Consider the following 23,560-nt stretch of genomic DNA (forward strand, 5'->3'; position numbering starts at 1 on the left):
CTGCACATGGTGGATTAATCATCAAAATGGTGCAGTAGATTCTTCCAGTGATGCAGAGATCGTTGATGTGGTTCACAAACAGGATTGGTGCGAGGATGCTCCGTTGATGAACACCAGTCAAAATTTATAGAACATGGGAGAGAACGTCTTGTAAAGAAAGTCGCTGCTTACAAGCATCAAGGAATCCTGCTGGCCATTCAATGTGCTGTGGACACAATAAAGGTACCGCTTGGAAAGCAGCACCCGATGTCAGATAATCAAATGGGAGATGTCCAAAGGGAATGCACAAAATCTGTGTTTGTGAAATGAGGGTTAGATAAAGCTCGGGATTTCTTTTTTTTTGTTTAGTTTTAAATAAGAATGGATTTTTCTCCCCTTCATGTGTCTCTACTACTCCCAGTCATTTGAGGGTGAACAAAACTGTCTGTCTTTCCCAGGCATCTGCAGAACCAGCGGAAGACGAGACACCTGCGAGCTGTGATCTGGCACGACGGAAAAACTGCTCCAATCAGTGAGTTTCGGTTCTCTTGTCAAGTGGCTCGACATAAATCCTCGGAATGTTTCAATGGAGATGTTAACGGAGTTTCCATTTCGGGGAATTTAGATTAACTCTTTCTCCCTCCCCCCCGCCCCCCACCTGTCTTTCCCCCCCCCCCCCCCCGCCGCCAACCTCCTCCATTTTTTTTTTTTTAATTTTTAATATAGAAGATCGAGGCTCGTGTGAGAGCTAACATTAATCACACAAAAAGTCAAACCGACACACAAAACACAAAATAAGGGGAGCGGTAGACAAGATGGGGAGAGAGGGGGAAGGACACAAACACAACATTTGAGAGCAGGGATATCGAGAGAACTGTGGGAGGGAGAGGGCTTTGGGGGAAGGTGGGAGAGGTATAATTTTCATTAAATTAAGCCCTTTTCATTGAGGTACACAAGGTTAGCCATTTTAGCATTATTATACAAGCATTATTCACCATTTTGATTACATCTGTCCTGACATTGCCAGTGTTGTTGCGTCGGCCTGGGGAAAAGACTTCCAACATTCATCATTAAACAAACAACTCAGGTTTGGGGAACCAAGTTAATCCTAATAGCTATTTGTTTAATTTGAATCTTTAGCCTTCTCTTTTAAATGTTGCACAAAATGGGAGGCAAACTCATCTTGACTCGGTCATTAAATGTTCAATGTAAGTTGGTCTTTAGAAGGCTGAAACGGTTTCTCTGTAAACTTGAGTGACTGTCGTCATCTCGTGTGTTGTTGATATTCTGTGTGAAGGCGCCGCAGACTTTGTTTTTTTCGGTTGTTTGTCCGTCCGTCCATGCGCGATGATTTTGTTACCATGATAACTTGTGAACAGCTGAATGTAGTTTTACCAAACTTTGTTCAAAGGTAGATTATGACACAAAGATTAACCGATGCGATTTTTTTATGTCAAATGTGATGTGACCTTCATCTGAAAGTATCGGATTTTTCTTTTTGCGATAACTTGTGAACCTCTGAAGGGATTTTGACCAAATTTGGTACACGTATGTACTGTGACGCAAAGGTGAACTGATAAGATTTTGTGGTCACAGGCCAGATCTCGTGACCTTAATCTGAAAGTATCGGATTTTCCTTTTTGTGATAGCTTGCGAACCTCTGAAGGGATTTTGACCAAATTTGGTACACGTATGTACTGTGACGCAAAGGTGAACTGATAAGATTTTGTGGTCACAGGCCAGATCTCGTGACCTTTAGCTGAAAGTATCGGATTTTTCTTTTTGCGATAACTTGCGAACCTCTGAAGGGATTTTGACCAAATTTGGTACACGTATGTACTGTGACGCAAAGGTGAACTGATAAGATTTTGTGGTCACAGGCCAGATCTCGTGACCTTAATCTGAAAGTATCGGATTTTTCTTTTTGCGATAACTTGCGAACCTCTGAAGGGATTTTGACCAAATTTGGTACACGTATGTACTGTGACGCAAAGGTGAACTGATAAGATTTTGTGGTCACAGGCCAGATCTCGTGACCTTAATCTGAAAGTATCGGATTTTCCTTTTTGTGATAGCTTGCGAACCTCTGAAGGGATTTTGACCAAATTTGGTACAAGTATGTACTGTGACGCAAAGGTGAACTGATAAGATTTTGTGGTCACAGGCCAGATCTCGTGACCTTTAGCTGAAAGTAGCAGATTTTCGTTACTGCAATAACTGTCTGCACTGGTCATCGGTGGATATTAAAGATCTCGTCGTGTCTTTCACGAAGAGTAGGGGAGTCATCGCCGGCACCCTGAACAAATTGGGAATTCCTGGCTCGCCTTCAGTGGAATGTATGGCCCGAGTAGCCGGTTCGTTCAACATTTGGCCCAATAAGCTTCCTCGTGATACCACAACAAGGTGGATGAATGGAGGGGATACTTGGAAAAAGTTAAGGAATTGAGACCAAAGGGTTATTTGATTATTTAGACATTTTCCAAAACGACATGTTAAGTGGAGGACGTGTCATTTGTGTAACGTTTTGGGCGTTTACAGCCTCCTTGCATCCCCAATAACACCCTTCTTCCCTCTCCTACCTTCAGGCCGTGCATTCTCATCATGGACTCTCTGAACGGGGCCTCACGCGCTGAAGTCACCAAGACCTTGCGCGGGTTTGTGTTTGCTGTTTGATAAGTTGCCTTAATTTGTCGTGTTATTGTTATGCCTCCGGCGACTTTGTCGGCATTGTGTTTTTGGGTTGTCCGGTCGTCCGTACAGGCTAAACCTCGTTTTTCTCATCAACCATAAGTCCGATTGAGACAAAACTTTCAGGGTAGGAGTGACACCCATGCCGAACGTTTTTTATGATGTGGATTAACAGCAAATAATTAAAATATATATTTCTCAGAAACCGCTGAATGGAAAAATTTGAAACTTGGCACATTGTCAAGTACTCCCAATGGGGAACAAAAACATGATGACATCATAGGTGAAGTGGTACACCAGCCAAAAATGTTTTAATCTAATTCCTTATCCTAAAAATCTGAAATTGCATGCACGTGATCTATAACCCACTTGTATTGAAATATTAAATTTATGACATCATAGGTCACATGGTTTGGCAGCCATATTGGATTGAAGGAAAATATTAAATAATTATATCTCTGACACCGCTCACCCTATCGATGCAAAATTTTACAAATATCATCTAATAGCACTGTTGCATATAGTTTGAAAACGATTATGTCAAAGGTCACGTGGTTTGGCAGCCATCTTGGATAGAAAAATGCACCTGTTCCGATAAACACGAAACTTCATAAATGTGATCCCCTACCCATACATATGCAGAGTGATGGCATCTACCCGTTGTGGGACTATGCGGAGGCATATTGGCGACAGTCACATTATTCTAGTTTGTTAAACAAATATCCTTGGTCTTTTGTTTGATGTTTGATAAACCAAAATTATTTGGGTACGAAAAGCTTTACAGAGTGTTTCCGTATTGTTTTTGTTCTGCTTATTGTACACCACCCCTGCCTATTCCATCTCCAGGCGATGCTCTATGTCATTGCTGGGCGCCGAAAGCTTTTGGCTCCCGGCGATGAAGCGCACCGAAAGGGTGTACTGTTCCGGTTGTTTGTTTGTTTTTTGTCCAGGCGATATTTCACCCATCCATTGAGCTAGGAAGCTGAAATTTGGTCACAATAGTGAGCACGTGCTTTGGCAAAACGGTGTTTTTATTCGCGAAAATCGAAGATTTTTCAAGGATATTGGTTGGTCTTGTGCGTTATTCTGTCTGTCTGTCTGTCTGTCTTACAGTCGCCTCCAGGCCACATTTTTAAACCGATCTTCACAAAACTTCACAAAATGGTAGAGTTGGTCATAAGCAAGAAGCCTATTGTTTTTGGGGTCAAAAGGTCAATAGGTCAAGGCCAACGGTCACCAACTTTGTCAAAATTCGAAAATCCTCAATTTTCATCCGATTGATTTTAAATTTGAAGAGGATTTGCATATCTGGTCACTGAATTCAACCACCAATTATATTTTAGGTCAACATAGGCCAAAAGATCAACACAGGCCAAATTTCTAAAATCATAAATTTTTGTCCGATTGACTTGAAATTTGAATAGGATTTGCATATCAGGTCACTGAATTCAACCACCAATTATATTTTTGAAATCATCGGCCAACAACTTATTTTGGGAATTTCGCAAGTATCGTGCTGTGCATGACATATTTCTTGTTTGTTTTTTGATAAATCTGTTAATCAATTAATTACTTTATTGTCCCCCGTTGCACAGTGTAGCGAAAGGGGGACTATGGCTTTCCCCTCCGTCCGTGTGTCCGTCCGTATGTCAATCCGTCCGTCTGTGCGGGCGTGCATGTTTGCGTGCAGGCGTGCGTGCGTAAGCGAAGGACCGCATTCAAATTTGGTGTGTGGGTGCAACCCACGTCAAAATCCAAGATGGCCGCCGCCATGTATGTCTGATGCCATGTATGTCTGCACCTTGTGAGATGAATATCTTGAAAAATAAGCGAAGTACCAACTTCTAATTTGGTGTGTGGGTGTATCTCGGCATAAGGAAGAACGCTATTGAAAATTAGGTCGCCACGTCAAAATCCAAGATGGCCGCCGCCATGTATGTCTGAACCTTGTGAGATGAATATCTTGAAAAATAAGTGAAGTACCAACGTCTAATTTGGTGTGTGGGTGTATCTCGGCAAAAGGAAGAACGCTATTGAAAATTGGGTCGCCACGTCAAAATCCAAGATGGCCGCCGCCATGTATGTCTGAACCTTGTGAGATGAATATCTTGAAAAATAAGCGAAGTACCAACTTCTAATTTGGTGTGTGGGTGTATCTCGGCATAAGGAAGAAGGCTATTGAAAATTGGGTCGCCACGTCAAAATCCAAGATGGCCGCCACCATATATATGTCTGAACCTTGTGAGCGAAATATCTCGAAAATTAAGCGAAGTACCAACTTCTAATTTGGTGTGTGGGTGTATCTTGGCACAAGGAAGAATGCCATTGAAAATTGGGTCACCACGTCAAATTCCAAGATGGGCGCCACCATATATATGTCTGAACCTTGTGAGCGAAATATCTTGAAAAATAAGCGAAGTACCAACTTCTAATCTGGTGTGTGGGTGTATCTCGGCACAAGCAAGAACGCTGTTTAAAATTGGGTCGCCACGTCAAAATCCAAGATGACCGCCGCCATGTCTGTCTGAACCTTGTGAGATGAATATCTTGAAAAATAAGCGAAGTACCAACTTCTAATTTGGTGTGTGGGTGTATCTCGGCATAAGGAAGAACGCTATTGTAAATTGGATCGCCACGTCAAAATCCAAGATGGCCGCCACCATATATATGTCTGAACTTTGTGAGTGAAATATCTTGAAAAATAAGCGAAGTACCAACTTCTAATTTGGTGTGTGGGTGTATCGAGGCACAAGGAAGAACGCTGTTTAAAATTGGGTCGCCACGTCAAAATCCAAGATGGCCACCACAATGTATGTCCGACACTTGTGAGATGAATATCTCGAAAAATAAGCGAAGTACCAACTTCTAATCTGGTGTGTGGCTGTATCTCGGCACAAGGAAGAACGCTGTTTAAAATTGGGTCACCACGTCAAAATCCAAGATGGCCGCCGCCATGTATGTCTGAACCTTGTGAGATGAATATCTTGAAAAATAAGCGAAGTACCAACTTCTAATTTGGTGTGTGGGTGTATCCGGCATCAGGGAGAACGCTATTGAAAATTGGGTCGCCACGTCAAAATCCAAGATGGCCGCCGCCATGTATGTCTGAAACCTGAGATGAATATCTTGAAAAAGCGAAGTACCAACTTCTAATTTGGTGTGTGGGTGTATCTCGGCATAAGGAAGAACGCCATTGAAAATTGGGTCGCCACGTCAAAATCCAAGATGACCGCCTCCATGTATGCCTGAACCTTGTGAGCGAAATATCATATCATAGCATGTTTTCTGCGTCTTCCACTTTGTCAACTCGCATCACTTCACCGACAGGGGACCTAGGCGTAATGCTTGTTTTTCCATTAATTGCTTAATTTTCAAAAAGTTACAGATTCTGATGAAACGGTGGTGGTTTAGGTATGCTAATAGCCAATTGATTAAGAAATTAATTATTTTATAATTACTATTTATTTATTTTAATTAGACAATGAATCAATCAATTATTGCACACCACTTTTTTTTTCTTTTTTGTTTTTGTATACTGAATCGAGGCTCGTGAAAGAGCTAACATTTATTTCACAAACGAATCAACCAGACAAACAAAATATACAAAAAGAGGGAGCGGAAGACAAGATGGGGAGAGAAGGGGAAGCACACAACCACAACATTTGAGAGCAGGGAGAAGTGTGGGAGGGAGAGGGCTTGGGGGCAGGAGGCGTGGGAAGGGGGGGAGGGGGGGGGCTTCCTCTCAATGCCGTCTCCATGTGCTGTGCGGCGGCAAACTCGGGCGCTGAAGATGCCCCGGCGATGTCGCGTGCTGGAGGATATGTTGTATTTTTATTTGGCATTGGGGCGGTGCACTTTGAATATAGCTCTACTTGTTTTCCCTTTTTTTGCTCTATTTTCTTAAGCATTTTGATTTACAACAACTGCTTGTCTGATTGACACAAAACTTTCAGGGAAGTAGCGAACCCGTGACCACCCCAATCCCCCTCCCGCCCCCTACCTCCCTCAAAATTTGAAACTCGGCACGTCATCTCCTCCAAATGGGGAAACCAAGATGGATGCCAAACCACGTGACCTATGACGTCAAAAAAAATTACACTCTGCCTATGATTTGGTAGGGGACCATGTTTGAGGTTTCGTGTTATTCGGACAAGGTTCGTTTTTCTATCCAATATGGCTGCCCGACCATGTCCCAGACCATAATTGTTACACTGCAATCCCTTTGTCGTGACTGCAAAGTTACTGGATTGAAGTGGTTTGTATGTAAAGTAGATATCTGTAACCAGACCTCAGGTGTTCATTAAGATGTTCAATGACTCGTGTGAATTATCCGTGCCTCGAGTTGAAAGGTTGAACATGCACTGCACACCAAAGGTATGTGGACACCGCTTCTAATTTGTGGATTCGGCTATTTCAGCCACACCCATTGCTGACAGGTATATATAATGAAGCTGACAGGTATACAGCCATGCAATCTCCAGAGACAAACCTTGGCAGCAGAATGGGCCGTACTGAAGAGCACGGTGACTCAACGTGGCACCGTCATATGATGCCACCTTTCCAACAAGTCAGTTCGTCAAATTTCTGCCCTGCTAGAGCTGTCCTGGTCAACTGTAAGTGCTGTTATTGTGAAGTGGAAACGTCTAGGAGCAACAACAGCTCAGCCACGAAATGGTAGGCCACACAAGCTCACAAAACGGGACTGCCGAGTGCTGAAACGCGTAGCGTGTAAAAAATCGTCTGTCCTCGGTTGCAACACTCACGAACGAGTTCCAATCTGCCTCTGAAAGCAACATCAGCACAACAACTGCTTGTCAGGAGCTTCATGAAATGGGTTTCCATAGCTGAGCAGCTGCACACGAGCCTAAGATCACCATGCGCAATGCCAAGCGTCGCCTGGAGTGGTGTAAAGCTCGCCACCATTTCACTCTGGAGCAGTGGAAATGCGTTCTCTGGAGTGATGAATCGCGCTTTACCATCTGGCAGCCCGACGGACTAATCTGGGTTTGGCGGATGCCAGGAGAACTCGACCTGCCCCAAATGCATAGTGCCAACTGTAAAGTTTGGTGGAGGAGGAATAATGGTCTGGGGCTGTTTTTCATGGTTCGGGCTCAACCCCTTAGTTCCAGTGAAGGGAAATCTTAACGCTACAGCATACAATGACATTCTGGACGATTGTTCTTCCAACTTTGTGGCAACAGTTTGGGGAAGGCCCTTTCCTGTTTCTGCATGATAATGCCCCTGTGCACAAAGCAAAGTCTAAACAGAAATGGTTTGTTGAGATTGGTGTGGAAGAACTTGACTGGCCTGCACAGAGCCCTGACCTCAACCCCATTGTGAACACCTTTGGGATGAATTGGAACGCCGACTGCGAGCCAGGCCGAATCGCCCAACATCAGTGCCCAACCTCACCAATGCTCTTGTGGATGAATGGAAGCAAATCCTTGCTGCAATGTTCCAACATCTAGTGGAAAGCCTTCCCAGGAGAGTGGAGTCTGTTATAGTGGCAAAAGGGGAACCAACTCCATAGTAATGCCCATTATTTTGGAATGAGATGTTCGATGTTCGGGTGTCCACATACTTTTGGTCATGCAGTGTATCTTATTCCTTTCTTCTTTTTTGTATTCGTTACCTTAGAGAGCATTTAAACGATATTCTTGATTTGATCGTAACAAGTAAAATACTTGTGATGCTCTTGGAAGAAAACAAAAACAACAAATTCCCATGATCCTCGGTGTCACCAGTTCCGCCATCTTGATGGAAGCCATGTGGTTTATCTCCGATGGTCGTTGTTCAAATCGAGATTTAAATTACACCTCGACATAGGGAGCATTTATCATCGACCATGACCCGTCTGTTATCATCGACCATGTCCATGCATCTGTGATAGTCATCGCCGGGGGTTTTCTTTTCGTCCATCTCCACCTGCATTGGTCAATAAAATTGTTGAAGCAAGACCAGTTGTTCGCGTCTCACCTTTACATATGTATGCTTCATTGTTTACTCGAAAATTATAGAATAAACCGGTCTCAATGCAATCTCCGTTTCCATGGTGAAAGATGGCATCGAGACTTGCAGTAGTTCCAAATAATTTCATTCATTCATTATTTATAACTGGTATCCGCACCCAAGTCGTACTATCCTCTTCAACTAAAGTATCAAACCAGCCTGGCTACGCCACTGTTAGACTTTCGGTCTTGTTACTTTTTCATTGAATATCGATCTGTTTGTAATCACCAAAAGAAAATGTAACATTGTCTTGGTCCCCAATACGACAGCTCTATGGCTGAAATGTTTCCTTTTCTCAGCCAAAGTTTATTGTTTTTTAAAAAGAAAACTCACTGGTTTTGTGCATTTTTGTGATTGTAGATTTTCTGAAACACAGATTCTTTGATTATTTTCCATTAACGGTGTTGGAACAGGTTTAATAATTAATAAACACACCCCTGGTATATTACCTTGAGATGTTGTTAAAGAATGAGAGTCTCAATGTGCCTTGTGCTCCCCCTTTCCACAATTTGAAATGATCACCATTAATCTTGTTCTCAATTCCATACGAATATGACCGTTACCTGCCTTTTTGTATCTTATGTAGCTATCTGGAAGAGGAATGGTTTGTTCGGAAAGGAAGTCGCAGGATGTTCAGCAAGGACACAATCAGGGGTTTCATCCCAAAGGTTCCACAACAAGACAACTACAGCGATTGTGGAATTTACTTACTCCAGTTTGTGGAGAGCTTTTTTGAGGTACGGCCTCTTATGGATTTCCTGTATTCCATGACTAACGTGGACCATGCTGTGTCCAGGTACCTGCAAGGCTTATTTCGACTCTATCCTGCTCTTGTTACCTCCGCCACCAAAGGTGGATGGAGGGTATGTTTTCACCCCTGTCTCTTTGCCTGTCCGTTTGCTTGTTTGTGAACAAAATATCTCAAAAAGTTGTTGACTGATTCGGACGAAATTTGGCAGAGCTATAGCGTATGTGACAAGGACGAAATGATTAGATTTTGGTGAAGATCCGGATTCTGCTACTAGAATTTTTTAAAAGTGATTCTTCACCATTTGGAGATGGGGGCATAACCGATACATAGCAGGATATCTCAAAAAGTTGTGGACGGATTTGGACGAAACTTGGTGGACCGGTTGGGTGTGTGACAAGGAAGAATGGATTAGAATTTGGTGAAGATCTGAATTTGGATTCGGATATGAGAATTATTTAATTTTTTAAAGTAATTCTTCACCATTGGGAGATAGGGCCAAAACTGTACATTGTGGGATATCTCAAAAAGTTATGGATGGATTTGGACGATACTTGCTGGACCGGTTGTGTGTGTGACAAGGAAGAATCGATTCGATTTTGGTGAAGATCCGGATTCGGATCCTGCTAGTCGAATTTTATTTTAATGATTCTTCACCTTTGAGTGAAATGGCCAACCAGGTATGCTCTTTTTTTTCTTTTCTTTTTTTTTCTTTTTTTGTATACAGAGTCGAGGCTCGTGAAAGAGCTAACATTTATCAAACAAACAAATCAAACAAACAAGCAAACAAAGTATATAAAAAGGGGAGCGGTCGACAAGATGGGGAGAGAAGGGGAGGAGGCACACAAACACAACATTTGAGAGCAGGGACATCGGGAGATGTGTGGGAGGGATCGGGGGAGGCAGGAGAGGTATAAAACGCAAGGACACCAAGGACTTCCAGGAAAGAAGTCGGCACCTCAAAAAAGTGGATTTGGGGTGAAATTAGCGGGGGTAGAAAAGATCAAGGTTTTGGATTGGGGAAGATAAGAGATGGTGGTGAACAGCCGTTTTAAAGACCTGGAGGGAGGAGTGAGATTGAAGAGAGTGAGGGAGTTTGTTCCAGAGGTGGGAGAAAAGAGGAATGAAGGAGTGAAGGTGAGCAGAGAGTCTTGATTTTGGCAGTTTAACCATAAGAGGTTTGCAGGCAGATCTTGTGTGACCTGTAGGAATATTTGGGGGACAGAGCCCAGAGAGAGCTGGGGGAGCAAGGCCGGAGAGGAGTCGGTAGAAGACGGAAAGACCACCAACCTGCCTGCGGTGAGTAAATGAAAGGCCCTCGGAGATAGCGTCATCGCGGGAGATTCCAATGATTCTGAATGCTTTGGTTTCAACAGCGTGAAGACGAGCGAGGTGTGAGGCAGGAGCACCAGCCCAGAGGGGAGAGCCATTGAGCTGCGGATGAAAGCCTTGTATGTGGTGAGGAGCTCAGGTGTGCCAAGGAAGGACTTCGCACGACGGAGGATGCCCAGTCGGCGACTGGCTTTGGAGGCCAGCTTGGAAATGTGGTTTTACCAGGAAAGATCATGGCAGATAGTGAGACCCAAAAGCTTGAGTGACAGAACTTCTTGGAGAGGATTATTCAGAAAGTAGATGGGAGGGTTGTCCAGTCGGTCTTTTCGGAGAGACATCGTAAGAGTGTGAGATTTGTCAGGATTGAAAGACATGTTCCACTTGTTTGCCCAGTCTGTGATTTTGTCCAGGTCTGCAGAGAGTGAGGAGGCTGCAGACTGTCGATCTGAGGGATGAGGAATGGAGCGGCAGAGAGTGGAGTCATCAGCAAAGAGATAGAGAGGATTTTCAAGAGAGTCAGAGAGATCATTGATGAAGACCAGAAAAAGCACAGGGCCCAGAACACTGCCTTGGGGAACTCCAGCCTGAACAGGAAGAGGAGATGAGAGAAACCCATTCAGGGCCACACGTTGACTACGACTGGAGAGGAAGTCCGCCAGCCATGCGTGGAGATTTCCATGGATACCAAAGGAGGAGAATTTGGTGAGCAGAGCGGGGTGCCAGACCGTATCGAAGGCACGTGATATGTCGAGGGAGACAGCTCTAATTTCCTGTTTGGCATTGAGGACCTCCATCTATTGTTGAGACAGCAGAAGCAGCATGTCCAGAGTAGAGTGACCTGGTCTGAAACCAAATTGATGATCAGAGATCAAGCCATTGGAGAAGAGGAAAGATTTGATATCCGAAGCAATGATGGATTCTATGACTTTGCTGATAATTGGGAGAAGGCTGATTGGTCTGTAGTTGCTAGGATCTGTTTTTGCACCTTTTTTGTGCAAAGCGGTGATGTTGGCTGATTTCCAAGCAGATGGCAGTTGACCTTGAGCAAAAGAGAGGGTGAAGAGAACAGAGAGAGGGAGTGAAAGAGGGGAAGAACAGGATTTTAGGACCCGTGGGCTGATGCCGTCAGGTCCAGTTGCAGAATCAGAATCAGAGTCGAGGGTTGACAGAAACTTTTCCACCTTGTCAGGAGGAAAGGACACGGAGTCCAGGAGCAGCTGGGTACGACTGGGTACGGTGGGTACAGAGAGGGATGGGTTTGGGACACAAGATTTAGAGGCAAACACAGAGTTGAGGCATTCAGCTTTTTCTCGTGTGGAGTCAGCTGTGTAGCCGTTTGAGGTAAGGGAGGGGATGGAGGGGGGAACAAACACCAGAAACAGATTTGACCAGATGCCACCAGGATTTGGAAGAGGGAGACAGATAAGAGAGTTCGGTCTTGAGAACGGAGAGATATTGTTTCCTGGCTCTCCTGACGGTGGACACACACTTGTTTCGGGCTTTGTGAAAGGAAATGAGATTTCCTTCCGTTGGATTTGCTTTCCAGGAGATGAAGGCAAGTTGTTTCTGGGCAACAGCCTCACCACAAGATTCCGTGTACCATGGACGGGAGGAAGGGTATGACAACTGAAGACGAGATGGGATAAATCTGTGCATGAGAGAGAGCAATTTACTTTGGAAGAATTCCCAGGATGAGTTGATGTCAGAGGCGGTAGAGATGGGAGAGCAGTCCAGATGATTAATGGCTGCTTGAAGACCGTGCCAGTTGGCCTGAGTGAAATGCCAGACTCGTCGACGCTGAGCAGGCTCCCTGAGAATGGTCAGAGAGATGTCCACTTTAACAAGCACATGATCAGATGAGCCGATTGGAGCAGAAGAAGAGCAGCAGACATTTTCAGGGAAGTTAGACATAACCAAGTCCAGAAGAGAAGATGCTCCGTTGACTGAGATCCGGGTAGGGAAATTGACAGATTGTGTCAGCCCCAGTGAGTCGCAGAAGTCCTTTGCTAAGGAGCCATGGCTGGTGAGAGAGGTACCCACACCCAGCCAACTGGCATGGTGACAATTGAAATCACCACATATGAGGAAGAGAGAGTTAGGATGAGTAGATAGAAGTTGGTCCATATTATCAGACAGCGAGATGTAGATTGAGTCATCACTGTTTGGTGGACGGTACAACACACATATGAACAAGAGGTGGGAGCGAAGGGGAAGCCGTAGCCAGAGGTATTCCTGGGGGTGAGGTGGAGCGAGTGCAGTGCAGGGCGAGTGAGGAAGAGAGTTTTTGATAAAGATAGCAACCCCACCTCCAGGACGAGGCTCAGGTCTATCATACCGGAGGAGGGAGTAACCCGGGAGAGATACTAAGGAATCAGAGACATCATGAAGGAGGAAAGTTTCTGTTAAGCAGATCACGGCTGGTTTGTCAGAAGCAACCTGTATGGAGAGATCAGTTAAGTTTGAACGAAGGCCCCGGATGTTTGAGGTCCATATCGTTCATGAAGAGGAAGGGGGAGCATCGGATACAGAACAGGGGGGAGGAGGGGTAGTGTAAGATGTGGAAGAGGTGGAAAAGGTAGGGAGAGCTGTTGAAGGTGTCAGAGATTTCAGAATAGCTCGGAGAAAGGGAAGGATGGGGCGGACAAAAGGTTTGATGGTGATTGGGTGAGGCACAATGAGGTGTTATTTGAGGAGGGGGAAGAGTGAGGCAGAAGGTTGGGGGAGATGGAGGTGAGAGTTGGAAGGGGGAAGAAGCGGGGAGGACGCTTTGAGGAGGGGAGTGAGAGGGTGGAAATTGAGAAGAAATGAGGGTGGGGAGATTTGAAGGGGAGGGGCGAGGGGGGAGTTTAGGAGGGAAGGGGTGAGGGGGAGTCTTGGAGGGGAGGGGTGTGGGGGGAGTTTAGGAGGGAAGGGGCAAGGGGAGGGATTTGAAAGGGATGGGATATGGGGGAGATTTGGAGGGGAGGGGTGAGGGGGGAGTGTAGGAGGGGAGGGGTGAGGGGGAGTCTTGGAGGGGAGGGGTGTGGGGGGAGTTTAGGAGGGAAGGGGCAAGGGGGGAGATTTGAAAGGGATGGGTGATGGGGAGGATTTGGAGGGGAGGGGCAAGGGGGAAGATTTGAAAGGGATGGGTGATGGGGAAGATTTGGAGGGGAGGGGTGATGGGGAAGATTTTGAGGGGAGGGGTTATGGGGAAGATTTGGAGGGGAGGGGTGAGATTGGATTTTAGAAAGAGTACGATTCATGGGAAACGAACATTTATTGCAAAATGAGTTTCTTGTGACCTTCGAGTCAAAAATACGTTTAAGGACGCTGGAGGGAGGATGGAGTGCAGGAGAGTTTAGGGAATGTAGAAAAGAGGCACTGTAAGAGATGGAATTTTTTAGGGGGATGAATAGATTTGGCGAGTAAGTCGAAAGCAACCTTTTAAAGAAGAAGAAGAAAAAGGTGTTATAATATACGACGGAATACAGAACCTGAGGGGAAAGTGTAAACATTTTAAAATTTAACAGTGAAAACTATCGGGGGAAATGGGGGAGAAACACGTGGTCGAAGAACGAACGAACGAATAAGAACGAATAAATGAATGAGAACAACGAATAAGAACAGAGAAGGGAATGTTTTTTTTTGGTTTTTTGTTGTTTTTTTGAGTTGAGATTTTAAACAAGGAAGTAGGCTATGGGGTGAAAAGACTGGGAAAACAGAGAATGAAAGTTATTGGAGCACAAACGACAGACCGCTGAGAGAAAAACAAAGCCTCAAGGTTGGACACTGTACAAGGCCTCAAAAGACACGACACGAATTAACACGATTTTCTATACAGGTATGAAAGATTTGCACCGAAAATCTTCCTCGGGACACACTATACGTACACACACCATAAAATAAATAGTTATAACGAAAATACAAATGGGAACAATTACTTAACTTCGATTTCGATGGAGAGCGAAGACAGCTGCGAATAAACGAAACCTCGCCGGCAAGACCGGAAACGGAAGTCAATGAGAAGTCAATGAGAACGGAACTCTCGACTGAGTGCCGTGCTAGTTTTCTCAATGTGACCATTTGTGTTTTTTAGTTATTTCACTGTTGATTGATGTAACATAATTGGCTTGTTACTCGTTTTTCCTTTGCTTCCGCCTTTTTTTCAGAGCCCAATACCCTCATTTGAGCCGCCATTGGTCCTTGACGCATGGTTTACTCAAGAACGTGTGAAACGTAAACGTGAGGAGATCCAGACGCTTATCCTGCGACTCAGCGAGGAGCAATGCCTTAAAGGCGCAGTGTCGGAGAGGGTTGAGGAAGGAAACTGTCAGGCTGGGACTCATTCACCCGGCAGGACCTCCCCTCGACCAGGGACATCCGTGGTCGGTTCGATTGACGAGGAAGGTGATATGCCGGAAGACTAACAGCATTGCAATCTTTTGTATATAACAGAACCGACAGTATATAATAGATGCGCTTGCATGTACATCAGGTGTCTGATGAACGCTGCAGCATTTTCTTCGGTCTCCAGCAAGACAAACACACAAACGTGTCTGAGACTGTCTTCCTGTCTACCCGAACTTGTTCTCCACACGACATACCCACTTGATGAACTTCCCACTCCTTCAGCTTTTCTTCGGGTGTATATCAGTCCATGAAATATTTATCAGCCATGCAGCTCACTGTGGTTGAGGCTCGTCAAAGATGGCGTTAGAAACGGGTTCTCATGGTGTCATGTAAAGGTAGCAAACGGAGAGGGTGAGTGTACAAGAGGTCGTGGGATGCAGCCTGCGCAGTGTTTGCTCATCGGGCATACAATACAAGTTGGAAATGGTGCCCAACCAGAGTTTGTTTGTATGTTTTGTGTTGAACCAATCGACACCCACACTGTGCTGAGCACGGCCATTACTCCTTGAGAAAAATAAACACATTCTTCCACTCAAGTTCAGTATGGCCGAAACGATGTTGTTTTTCTTTTCTGACTCCGAAACGTCTCCACCTTTGTGGAATTTCAAGTTTTCAATTGATATCAAACTTTTTCCCGACTTGCCTGAAATGGACCTTTGCTTCAGTCGGAAATGTAATATATCTGTAATTTCAAAGTGCTGCTTGCATTCGCTCTGGACAATAACTCAGTGTTTTCCAGGAAGTGAGAGGGATGATTATCAGTCGAGTTACTTTCTAATTCCTTCTTTTGTACAGTGACAAAGGACCCCTTTGCCTTCCCGGTTTACATCCATCATTGACTTTAATTTAATATTTTGTCTCCTAGAGTGTCGTTCAGAGGAAGAATTGTCGATATTTTGTTCCCCAAGCATTGACTTTATAGATATACCTCCATTTTGAGGCTGCAGCTGTAATATTGCATTTGAAAAAGCATCGTAAAAATTAAAACTTTGTATCCTCATTATTTTTATTCCTCGTGTTCTTGTTTCTTTGTGTGTTTGACTGATAATTACCTGAAATCTTCATCTTTTTCTCCATGTGCAGAGATGTTTATTCATTTATTTTTGTATACAGAATCAAGGCTCGTGTAAGAGCTAACACATACTGGTATATTATATATACAAAGGACAGTCAATAAGTAACCTTAAAAATTTTTAACGACTTGTTTATTGCATGTGCGTGTGTAACAACTGTTATTTTTCAACATAATCTCCATTGCGTTCAATGAATTTTTTCCAGTGCTTGACGAAGGCCTGGATTCCTCTAGATAAAAAAATATTTTGGCTGCTTGTGTAGCCATTCGTGCACCGCGTCTTGGACCTCTTCGGCGGATCGGAAAGTGGTTCCACCAAGCGCTTCTTTAAGTGGCCCAAAGATGTGGTAATCCGAAGGGGCGAGGTCTGGCGGGTAGGGTGGATGAGGAAGACACTCAAAATGCAGGTCCTCGATTGTTGCAGCTGTAGTGCGGGCAGTATGGGGTAGAGCATTGTCATGCTGCAGCAAAACACCGATAGTGAGGAGTCCACAACTTTTTGATCTGATTGCTGGTTTCAGATGATTTGTATGGAGGTCGCAGTATGATGCACTGGTGACTGGTGGTCCCTCTGGGCATGTAATGCTCTACAAGTGGGCCTCGGCTATCCCAGAAGAGCGTCAGCATCACTTTTCCAGCCGACGGCTGTGTGTGGAATTTTTTGGGCTTCGGTGAAGTTGAATGGTGCCACTCTTTGCTTGCCCTCTTCGTTTCTGGCTGAATGTAGTGGACCCAGCATTCATCCCCAGTCACGACGCGCTGTAAGAAAGCGTCATCTTCTGTTTATTGATGTCGCAGAAGTTCTTCACATGCGTCCACTCACCGTTCTTTCAGTTCGGGTGTGCGTTGTCTAGGCACCCACCTTGCAGACACTTTGCGGAACCCCAGCACGTTGTGAAAGATATGGTGTACTGAACCATGGCTAATGTTCAATTCGGAGAACACTTCATCCAGCGTAATGCGACGGTTTTCTCTTAGCACGCGCTCAACTCCTGAAACGATTTCTGGTGTGTCAGCTGTGTGAGGCCGGCCCGAGCGAGCAATGTCTGCCACACTGGACACTCCACTTTTAAACTTCCTGTCCCAGTCGTACACCTGCTGCAGCGATAAACATGTGTCACCATATTGCACCTTCGTTCTGCGATGGATTTCACTGGGATTCACACCCTCACTTCCCAAGAAACGATGACAGAACGTTGCTCCTCCCTGGTGCATGCTTCTAAGGGAGCCGTCATCTTGGAACTGCTCTACTGACGTCATACGCTCAATGTTGCCAGATCTAAAACTGGCAAAACATGACTCTTACCCATAGATATAACACATGTCGTCTACAACTACACACATTACATTCTCGAATTTATATCGCCATTTTAAGGTTACTTATTGACTGGCCTTCATATAAATATACATATATACACACAAAATATGCCCCTTCAAAAAAAAATTTTTTTAAACAAATTCTAACGTGCTGGCTCAATGGCCTAATGGATAAAGCATTGGACTCCAAAGCTCAGGATTGGGGATTCGAATCCCGTCTGGGTTGAATATTTTTCACCTTACTTTTTCAAGTCTTTTATATCGTCTTGAATAAAGTCTTGTATGATGAACAAATGCATTTGGTTTGTATTTAAAATGTATCTTGTGAAACATGCTAGGGGAATAGAAAAGGCCCCTTTATATAAGGGTATGTGCCATGAGGTAAAGTAAAGAAAAGAAGGGACATTCCATAGCTAAAAGAAAATGTCGAACAATAGAAAAGGGACATTCAAAAAAAATCTCGTGTGCATGCTCAACTACCCTTGTTTTCATAGGAGGAACCAAGTAATGCTCTAGAAAAGTTCCTATAAAGGGGCGACAATTTGCATACAGCTGCATGAAGAAGTAAATGTATTTTATCTGCCAGATGTAGGGCGCCCCTTTATATGAACTTTTCGAGAGTATTACTTGGTTCCTCCTAAGAAAACAAGGGTAGTTGAGCATGCACATGAGATTTTTTTTTTTTTTAATGTCCCTTATTTTCAATACCTTGTCACATGGCACATACCCTATTATAAAGGGGCCTTTTCTATGCCCCTGGCATTTTTCCCAAGAGTGAAGCTTATGGCCAGGTTTCATCAAAATTGTGTGCAGTTTCAGAGAAGAGAACAAATACCTATTTTAGGTTGGGTCAAGCCCCCCACAGACCACCTTAGACCTTGATTTTTTTTTAATGCTGATAACAAACATTGGCTACATCTCTGGTGATGAAGGTTGTGGGCAAGTAACATTAAAATAGTGTGTGTAATTTCAGAGAAAAGAGCACATACTTATTTTGGGGGGGTCAAAAAAAAAACCCGGAGACACCCTTATTTAATGCACACTATGATGCGATCAACACACCTTTGTTAGGCATCAGACATGATGCTTGTTAGCCAAGTTTCATCAGTATCGTGTCTGTGTGTAATTTCGGAGAAGAGAGCAAATACCTATTTTTGGGGGGTCCCCACCCCATAGACACCTTTAATGTGCGCAGATTTTGAATTTGTTTCAAAAGCCATTAATTCGACTTATTGACTGGTGTATATTCCAAGTTTAAGCTAGTTTCAACGTATAGCCTTTGCAATATGAGCGCCATCACATTTTTGGCGGACAGACTGGCAGACACCAATGTGGATTTTTTTTTTTGTTTGTTTTTTTGTTTGTTTGTTTGTTTGTTTGTATACTGAATCGAGGCTCGTGAAAGAGCTAACATTTATTTCACAAACAAATCAACCAGACAAACAAAATATACAAAAGAGGGAGCGGAAGCCAAGATGGGGAGAGAAGGGGAAGCACACAACCACAACATTTGAGAGCAGGGAGAAGTGTGGGAGGGAGAGGGCTTGGGGGCAGGAGGTGTGGGAAGGGGAGGGGGGGGGGGGGGAAGAGGTATAAAACACATGGGGACCGAAATTAGCGGGGGTAGAAAAGATCAAGGTTTTGGATGGGGGAGGATAAGAGATGGTGGTGAACAGCTGTTTTAAAGACCTGGAGGGTATAGTGGGATTGAAGAGAGTGAGGGAGTTTGTTCCAGAGGCGGGAGAAAAGAGGAATGAAGGAGTGAAGGTGAGCAGAAAGTCTTGATTTTGGCAGTTCAACCATAAGAGGGTTGCAGGCAGATCTTGTGCGACCTGTAGGAATATTTGGGGGACAGAGCCCAGAGAGGGCTGGGGGGGCAAGGCCAGAGAGGAGTCGGTAGAAGACGGAAAGACCACCAACCTGCCTGCGGTGAGTGAGTGAAAGGCCCTTGGAGTTAGCTTCATCGCGGGAGATTCCAATGATTCTGAACGCTTTGGTTTCAACAGCGTGAAGACGGGCTAGGTGTGAGGCAGGAGCACCAGACCAGAGGGGAGAGCAGTATTCCATAGAGCTGCGGATTAAAGCCTTGTATGTGGTGAGGAGCTCAGGTGTGTCAAGGAAGGGCTTCACACGACGGAGGATGCCCAGTCGGCGACTGGCTTTGGAGGCCAGATTTGAAATGTGGTTTTCCCAGGAAAGATCATGGCAAATAGTGAGACCCAAAAGCTTGAGTGACAGAACTTCTTGGAGAGGATTATTCAGAAAGTGGATGGGAGGGTTTTCCAGTCGGTCTTTTCGGAGAGACATCGTAAGAGTGTGAGATTTATCAGGATTGAAAGACATGTTCCATTTGTTTGCCCAGTCTGTGATTTTGTCCAGGTCTGCAGAGAGTGAGGAGGCTGCAGTCTGTCGATCTGAGGGATGAGGAATGGAGCGACAGAGAGTAGAGTCGTCAGCAAAGAGATAGAGAGGATTTTCAAGAGAGTCAGAGAGATCATTGATGAAGACCAGGAAAAGCACAGGGCCCAGAACACTACCTTGGGGAACTCCAGCCTGAACAGGAAGAGGAGATGAGAGAAACCCATTCAGGGCCACACGTTGACTACGACCAGAGAGGAAGTCCGCCAGCCATGCGTGGAGATTTCCATGGATACCAAAGGAGGAGAGTTTGGTGAGCAGAGCAGGGTGCCAGACCGTATCAAAGGCACGTGAAATGTCAAGGGAGACAGCTCTAATTTCCTGTTTGGCGTTGAGGACCTCCATCCATTGTTGAGAAAGCAGAAGCAGCATGTCCAGAGTAGAGTGACCAGGTCTGAAACCAAATTGATGATCAGAGATCAAGCCATTGGAGAAGAGGAAAGATTTCATATCTGAAGCAATGATGGATTCCATGACTTTGCTGATAATTGGGAGAAGGCTGATTGGTCTGTAGTTGCTGGGATCTGTTTTTGCACCTTTTTTGTGCAAAGCGGTGATGTTGGCTGATTTCCAAGCAGATGGCAGATGACCTTGAGCAAAGGAGAGGGTGAAGAGAACAGAAAGGAGTGAAAGAGCGGAAGAACATGATTTTAGGACCCGTGGGCTGATGCCGTCAGGACCAGTTGCAGAATTAGAGTCGAGGGTTGACAGAAACTTTTCCACCTTGTCAGGAGGAAAGGACACAGAGTCCAGGAGCAGCTGGGTACGACTGGGTATGGTGGGTACAGAGAGGGATGGGTTTGGGACACAAGATTTAGAGGCAAACACAGAGTTGAGGCATTCAGCTTTTTCACGTGCGGAGTCAGCCGTTAAGCCGTTTGAGGTGAGGGAGGGGATGGAGGGGGAACAAACACCAGAAACAGATTTGACCAGACGCCACCAGGATTTGGAAGAGGGAGACAGACAAGAGAGTTCGGTCTTGAGAACGGTGAGATATTGTTTCCTGGCTCTCCTGAGGGTGGACACACACTTGTTTCGGGCTTTGTGAAAGGAAATGAGATTTCCTTCCGTTGGATTTGCTTTCCAGGAGACGAAAGCAAGTTGTTTCAGGGCAACAGCCTCACCACAAGATTCCGTGTACCATGGACGGGAGGAAGGGTATGACAACTGAAGACGAGATGGGATAAATCTGTGCATGAGAGAGAGCAATTTACTTTGAAAGAATTCCCAGGATGAGTTGATGTCAGAGGCGGTAGAGATGGGAGACCAGTCCAGATGATTGATGGCTGCTTGAAGACCGTGCCAGTTGGCCTGAGTGAAATGCCAGACTCGTCGACGCTGAGGAGGCTCTCTGAGAATGGTCAGAGAGATGTCCACTTTGACAAGCACATGATCAGATGAGCCGATTGGAGCAGAAGAAGAGCAGCAGACATTTTCAGGGAAGTTTGTCATAACCAAATCCAGAAGAGAAGATGCTCCGTTGACTGAGATCCGGGTCGGGAAATTGACAGATTGTGTCAGTCCCAGTGAGTCACAGAAATCCTTTGCTGAGGTGCCATGACTGGTGAGAGAGGAACCCACACCCAGCCAACTGGCATGGTGACAATTGAAATCACCACATATGAGGAAGAGAGAGTTGGGATGGGTAGATAGAAGTTGGTCCATATTATCAGACAGCGAGATGTAGATGGAGTCATCGCTGTTTGGTGGACGGTACAACACACATATGAACAAAAGGTGGGAGCGAAGGGGAAGCCGTAGCCAAAGGTAATTCCTGGGGGTGAGGTGGAGAGAGGGCAGTGGAGGGCGAGTGAGGAAGAGAGTTTTTTATAAAGATAGCAACCCCACCTCCAGGACGAGGCTCAGGTCTATCATACCGGAGGAGGGAGTAACCTGGGAGAGATACCAAGGCATCAGAGACATCATGAAGGAGGAAAGTTTCTGTTAAGCAGATCACATCTGGTTTGTCAGAAGCAACCTGTATGGAGAGATCAGTCAAGTTTGAGCGGAGGCCCCGGATGTTTGAGGTCCATACCGTTAATGAAGAGGAAGGGGGAGCATCGGGTCCAGAACAGGGGGGGGAGGGGTAGGGTAAGATGTGGAAGAGGAGGAAGAGGTAGGGAGAGCTGTTGAAGGTGTGTCAGAGATTTCAGAATAGCTTGGAGAAAGGGAAGAATGGGGTGGACAAAAGGTTTGATGGAGATTGGGTGAGGCACAGTGAGGTATTATTTGAGGAGGGGGAAGAGCGAGGCAGAAGGTTGGGGGAGATGAAGGTGAAAGTTGGAAGGGGGAAGAAGCAGGGAGGATGCTTTGAGGAGGGGTGAGAGGGGAGTCTAGGAGGGGAGGAGCGAGGGAGAGTCTCGGAGGGGAGGGGTGTGGGGGGAGTTTAGGAGGGAGGGGAGGGAAGGGGCAAGGGGGAAGATTTGAAAGAGATGGGTGATGGGGAAGATTTGGAGGGGAGGGGCAAAGGGGAATATTTGAAAGAGATGGGTGATGGGGAAGATTTGGAGGGGAGGGGCAAAGGGGTGGATTTGGAGGGGAGGGGTGATGGGCAAGTTTTGAAGGGGAGGGATGATGGGGAAGATTTGGAGGGGAGGGGTGAGATTGGATTTTAGAAAGTGTACGATTCATGGGAAACGAACATTTTTTGCAAAATGAGTTTGAGACCTTCGAGTCAAAAATACGTTTGAGGACGCTGGAGGAGGGGTGGAGTTCTGGATAGTTTAGGGAATGTAGAAAGGAGGAACTGTAAGAGATGGTATTATATATATTTTTTGGAATGAATAGATTTGGTGAGCAAGACGAAAGCATCCTTTTGTAGGAAAAGAAGAAAAGGGTGTTATAATATATGAGAGAAAATAGTTGTTCAGGGGAGAGATTATACATTTATAACCACGTGATCGCGTACGAAGAACGAACGAACATATAAGAACAACAAATAAACGAATAAGACCTGGGAAGGAAATAGTTTTTTGGGGTTTTTTTTTTTTTTTTTGTGAGCAGAGATATTAAACAAGGAGGTATGGGGTGAACGACTGGGACGAAACAGTGAACGAAAATAATTGCGGCGGATTTGACGAATCGCTAAGAGAAAAACAAAACCACAAGGTCGGAGACGGTACGGTAGCCAAGCCTACGAGAACGAGGCCGCAGAATACTCGATACGCATTAACCGACGATTGTGTATACATGTACGAAAAATTAGCACCGAAAATTTTCCAAAAGATACGCTCTAGGTACATACACCGAAGGATAGATACAGTCTCGACAAAAACACGATTGAGAAGGATCACTTAGCTTCGAAAGCGTGAGCGCATGGAACAGCTTCGAAAAGACGTGACCTCGCCGTGAGCACTTTGGGTGGTTTATCGAGTTTTCTTATTTTTGAGAGTTTTCTTAAGAGTTTATTTTAAGAGTTTATTTGAGAGTTTATTTTTGAGAGTTTTCTTAATTTGAGAGTTTTCTTAAGAAAACTCAAGAATGCGGAAATGTATGTTGCTGAAATTTGGAACATATTACCTCGATGTACAAAGCATTCACTTCTGAAATTTGCAGCCGATTTTGTCCAGTAGAAGCTGAGAAACTAGTTTTCAGTCCCTGTTTTAAAG

The 23,560-nt window shown here is 45.0% G+C and overlaps 1 protein-coding gene across 8 annotated transcripts in view; it reads left to right on the plus strand.

Annotated features, from left to right (window-relative positions):
- The window catches only part of LOC137427213 (sentrin-specific protease 6), a 224,412-nt gene extending 208,264 nt beyond the window's left edge, over window positions 1–16,148 (plus strand). For 5 of the 8 annotated variants that reach the window (XM_068116492.2, XM_068116491.2, XM_068116493.2 and 2 more), the window contains 4 exons: window positions 438–511; window positions 2,565–2,633; window positions 9,263–9,413; window positions 14,905–16,148. In XM_068116492.2, coding sequence (XP_067972593.2) covers window positions 438–511; window positions 2,565–2,633; window positions 9,263–9,413; window positions 14,905–15,162 — 552 coding nt within the window. In that variant the 3' untranslated portion in view covers window positions 15,163–16,148. The remainder of the gene's footprint in view (window positions 1–437; window positions 512–2,564; window positions 2,634–9,262; window positions 9,414–14,904) is intronic. The other 3 variants (XM_068116490.2, XM_078778566.1, XM_078778567.1) reach the window with 1 other exon arrangement.
- The last annotated feature ends 7,412 nt before the right edge of the window (window positions 16,149–23,560 follow it).

The sequence above is a fragment of the Myxine glutinosa genome, chromosome 5 (genome assembly GCF_964187855.1).
Source record: "Myxine glutinosa chromosome 5, kmMyxGlut1.1, whole genome shotgun sequence".
Lineage (NCBI taxonomy): Eukaryota > Metazoa > Chordata > Myxini > Myxiniformes > Myxinidae > Myxine > Myxine glutinosa.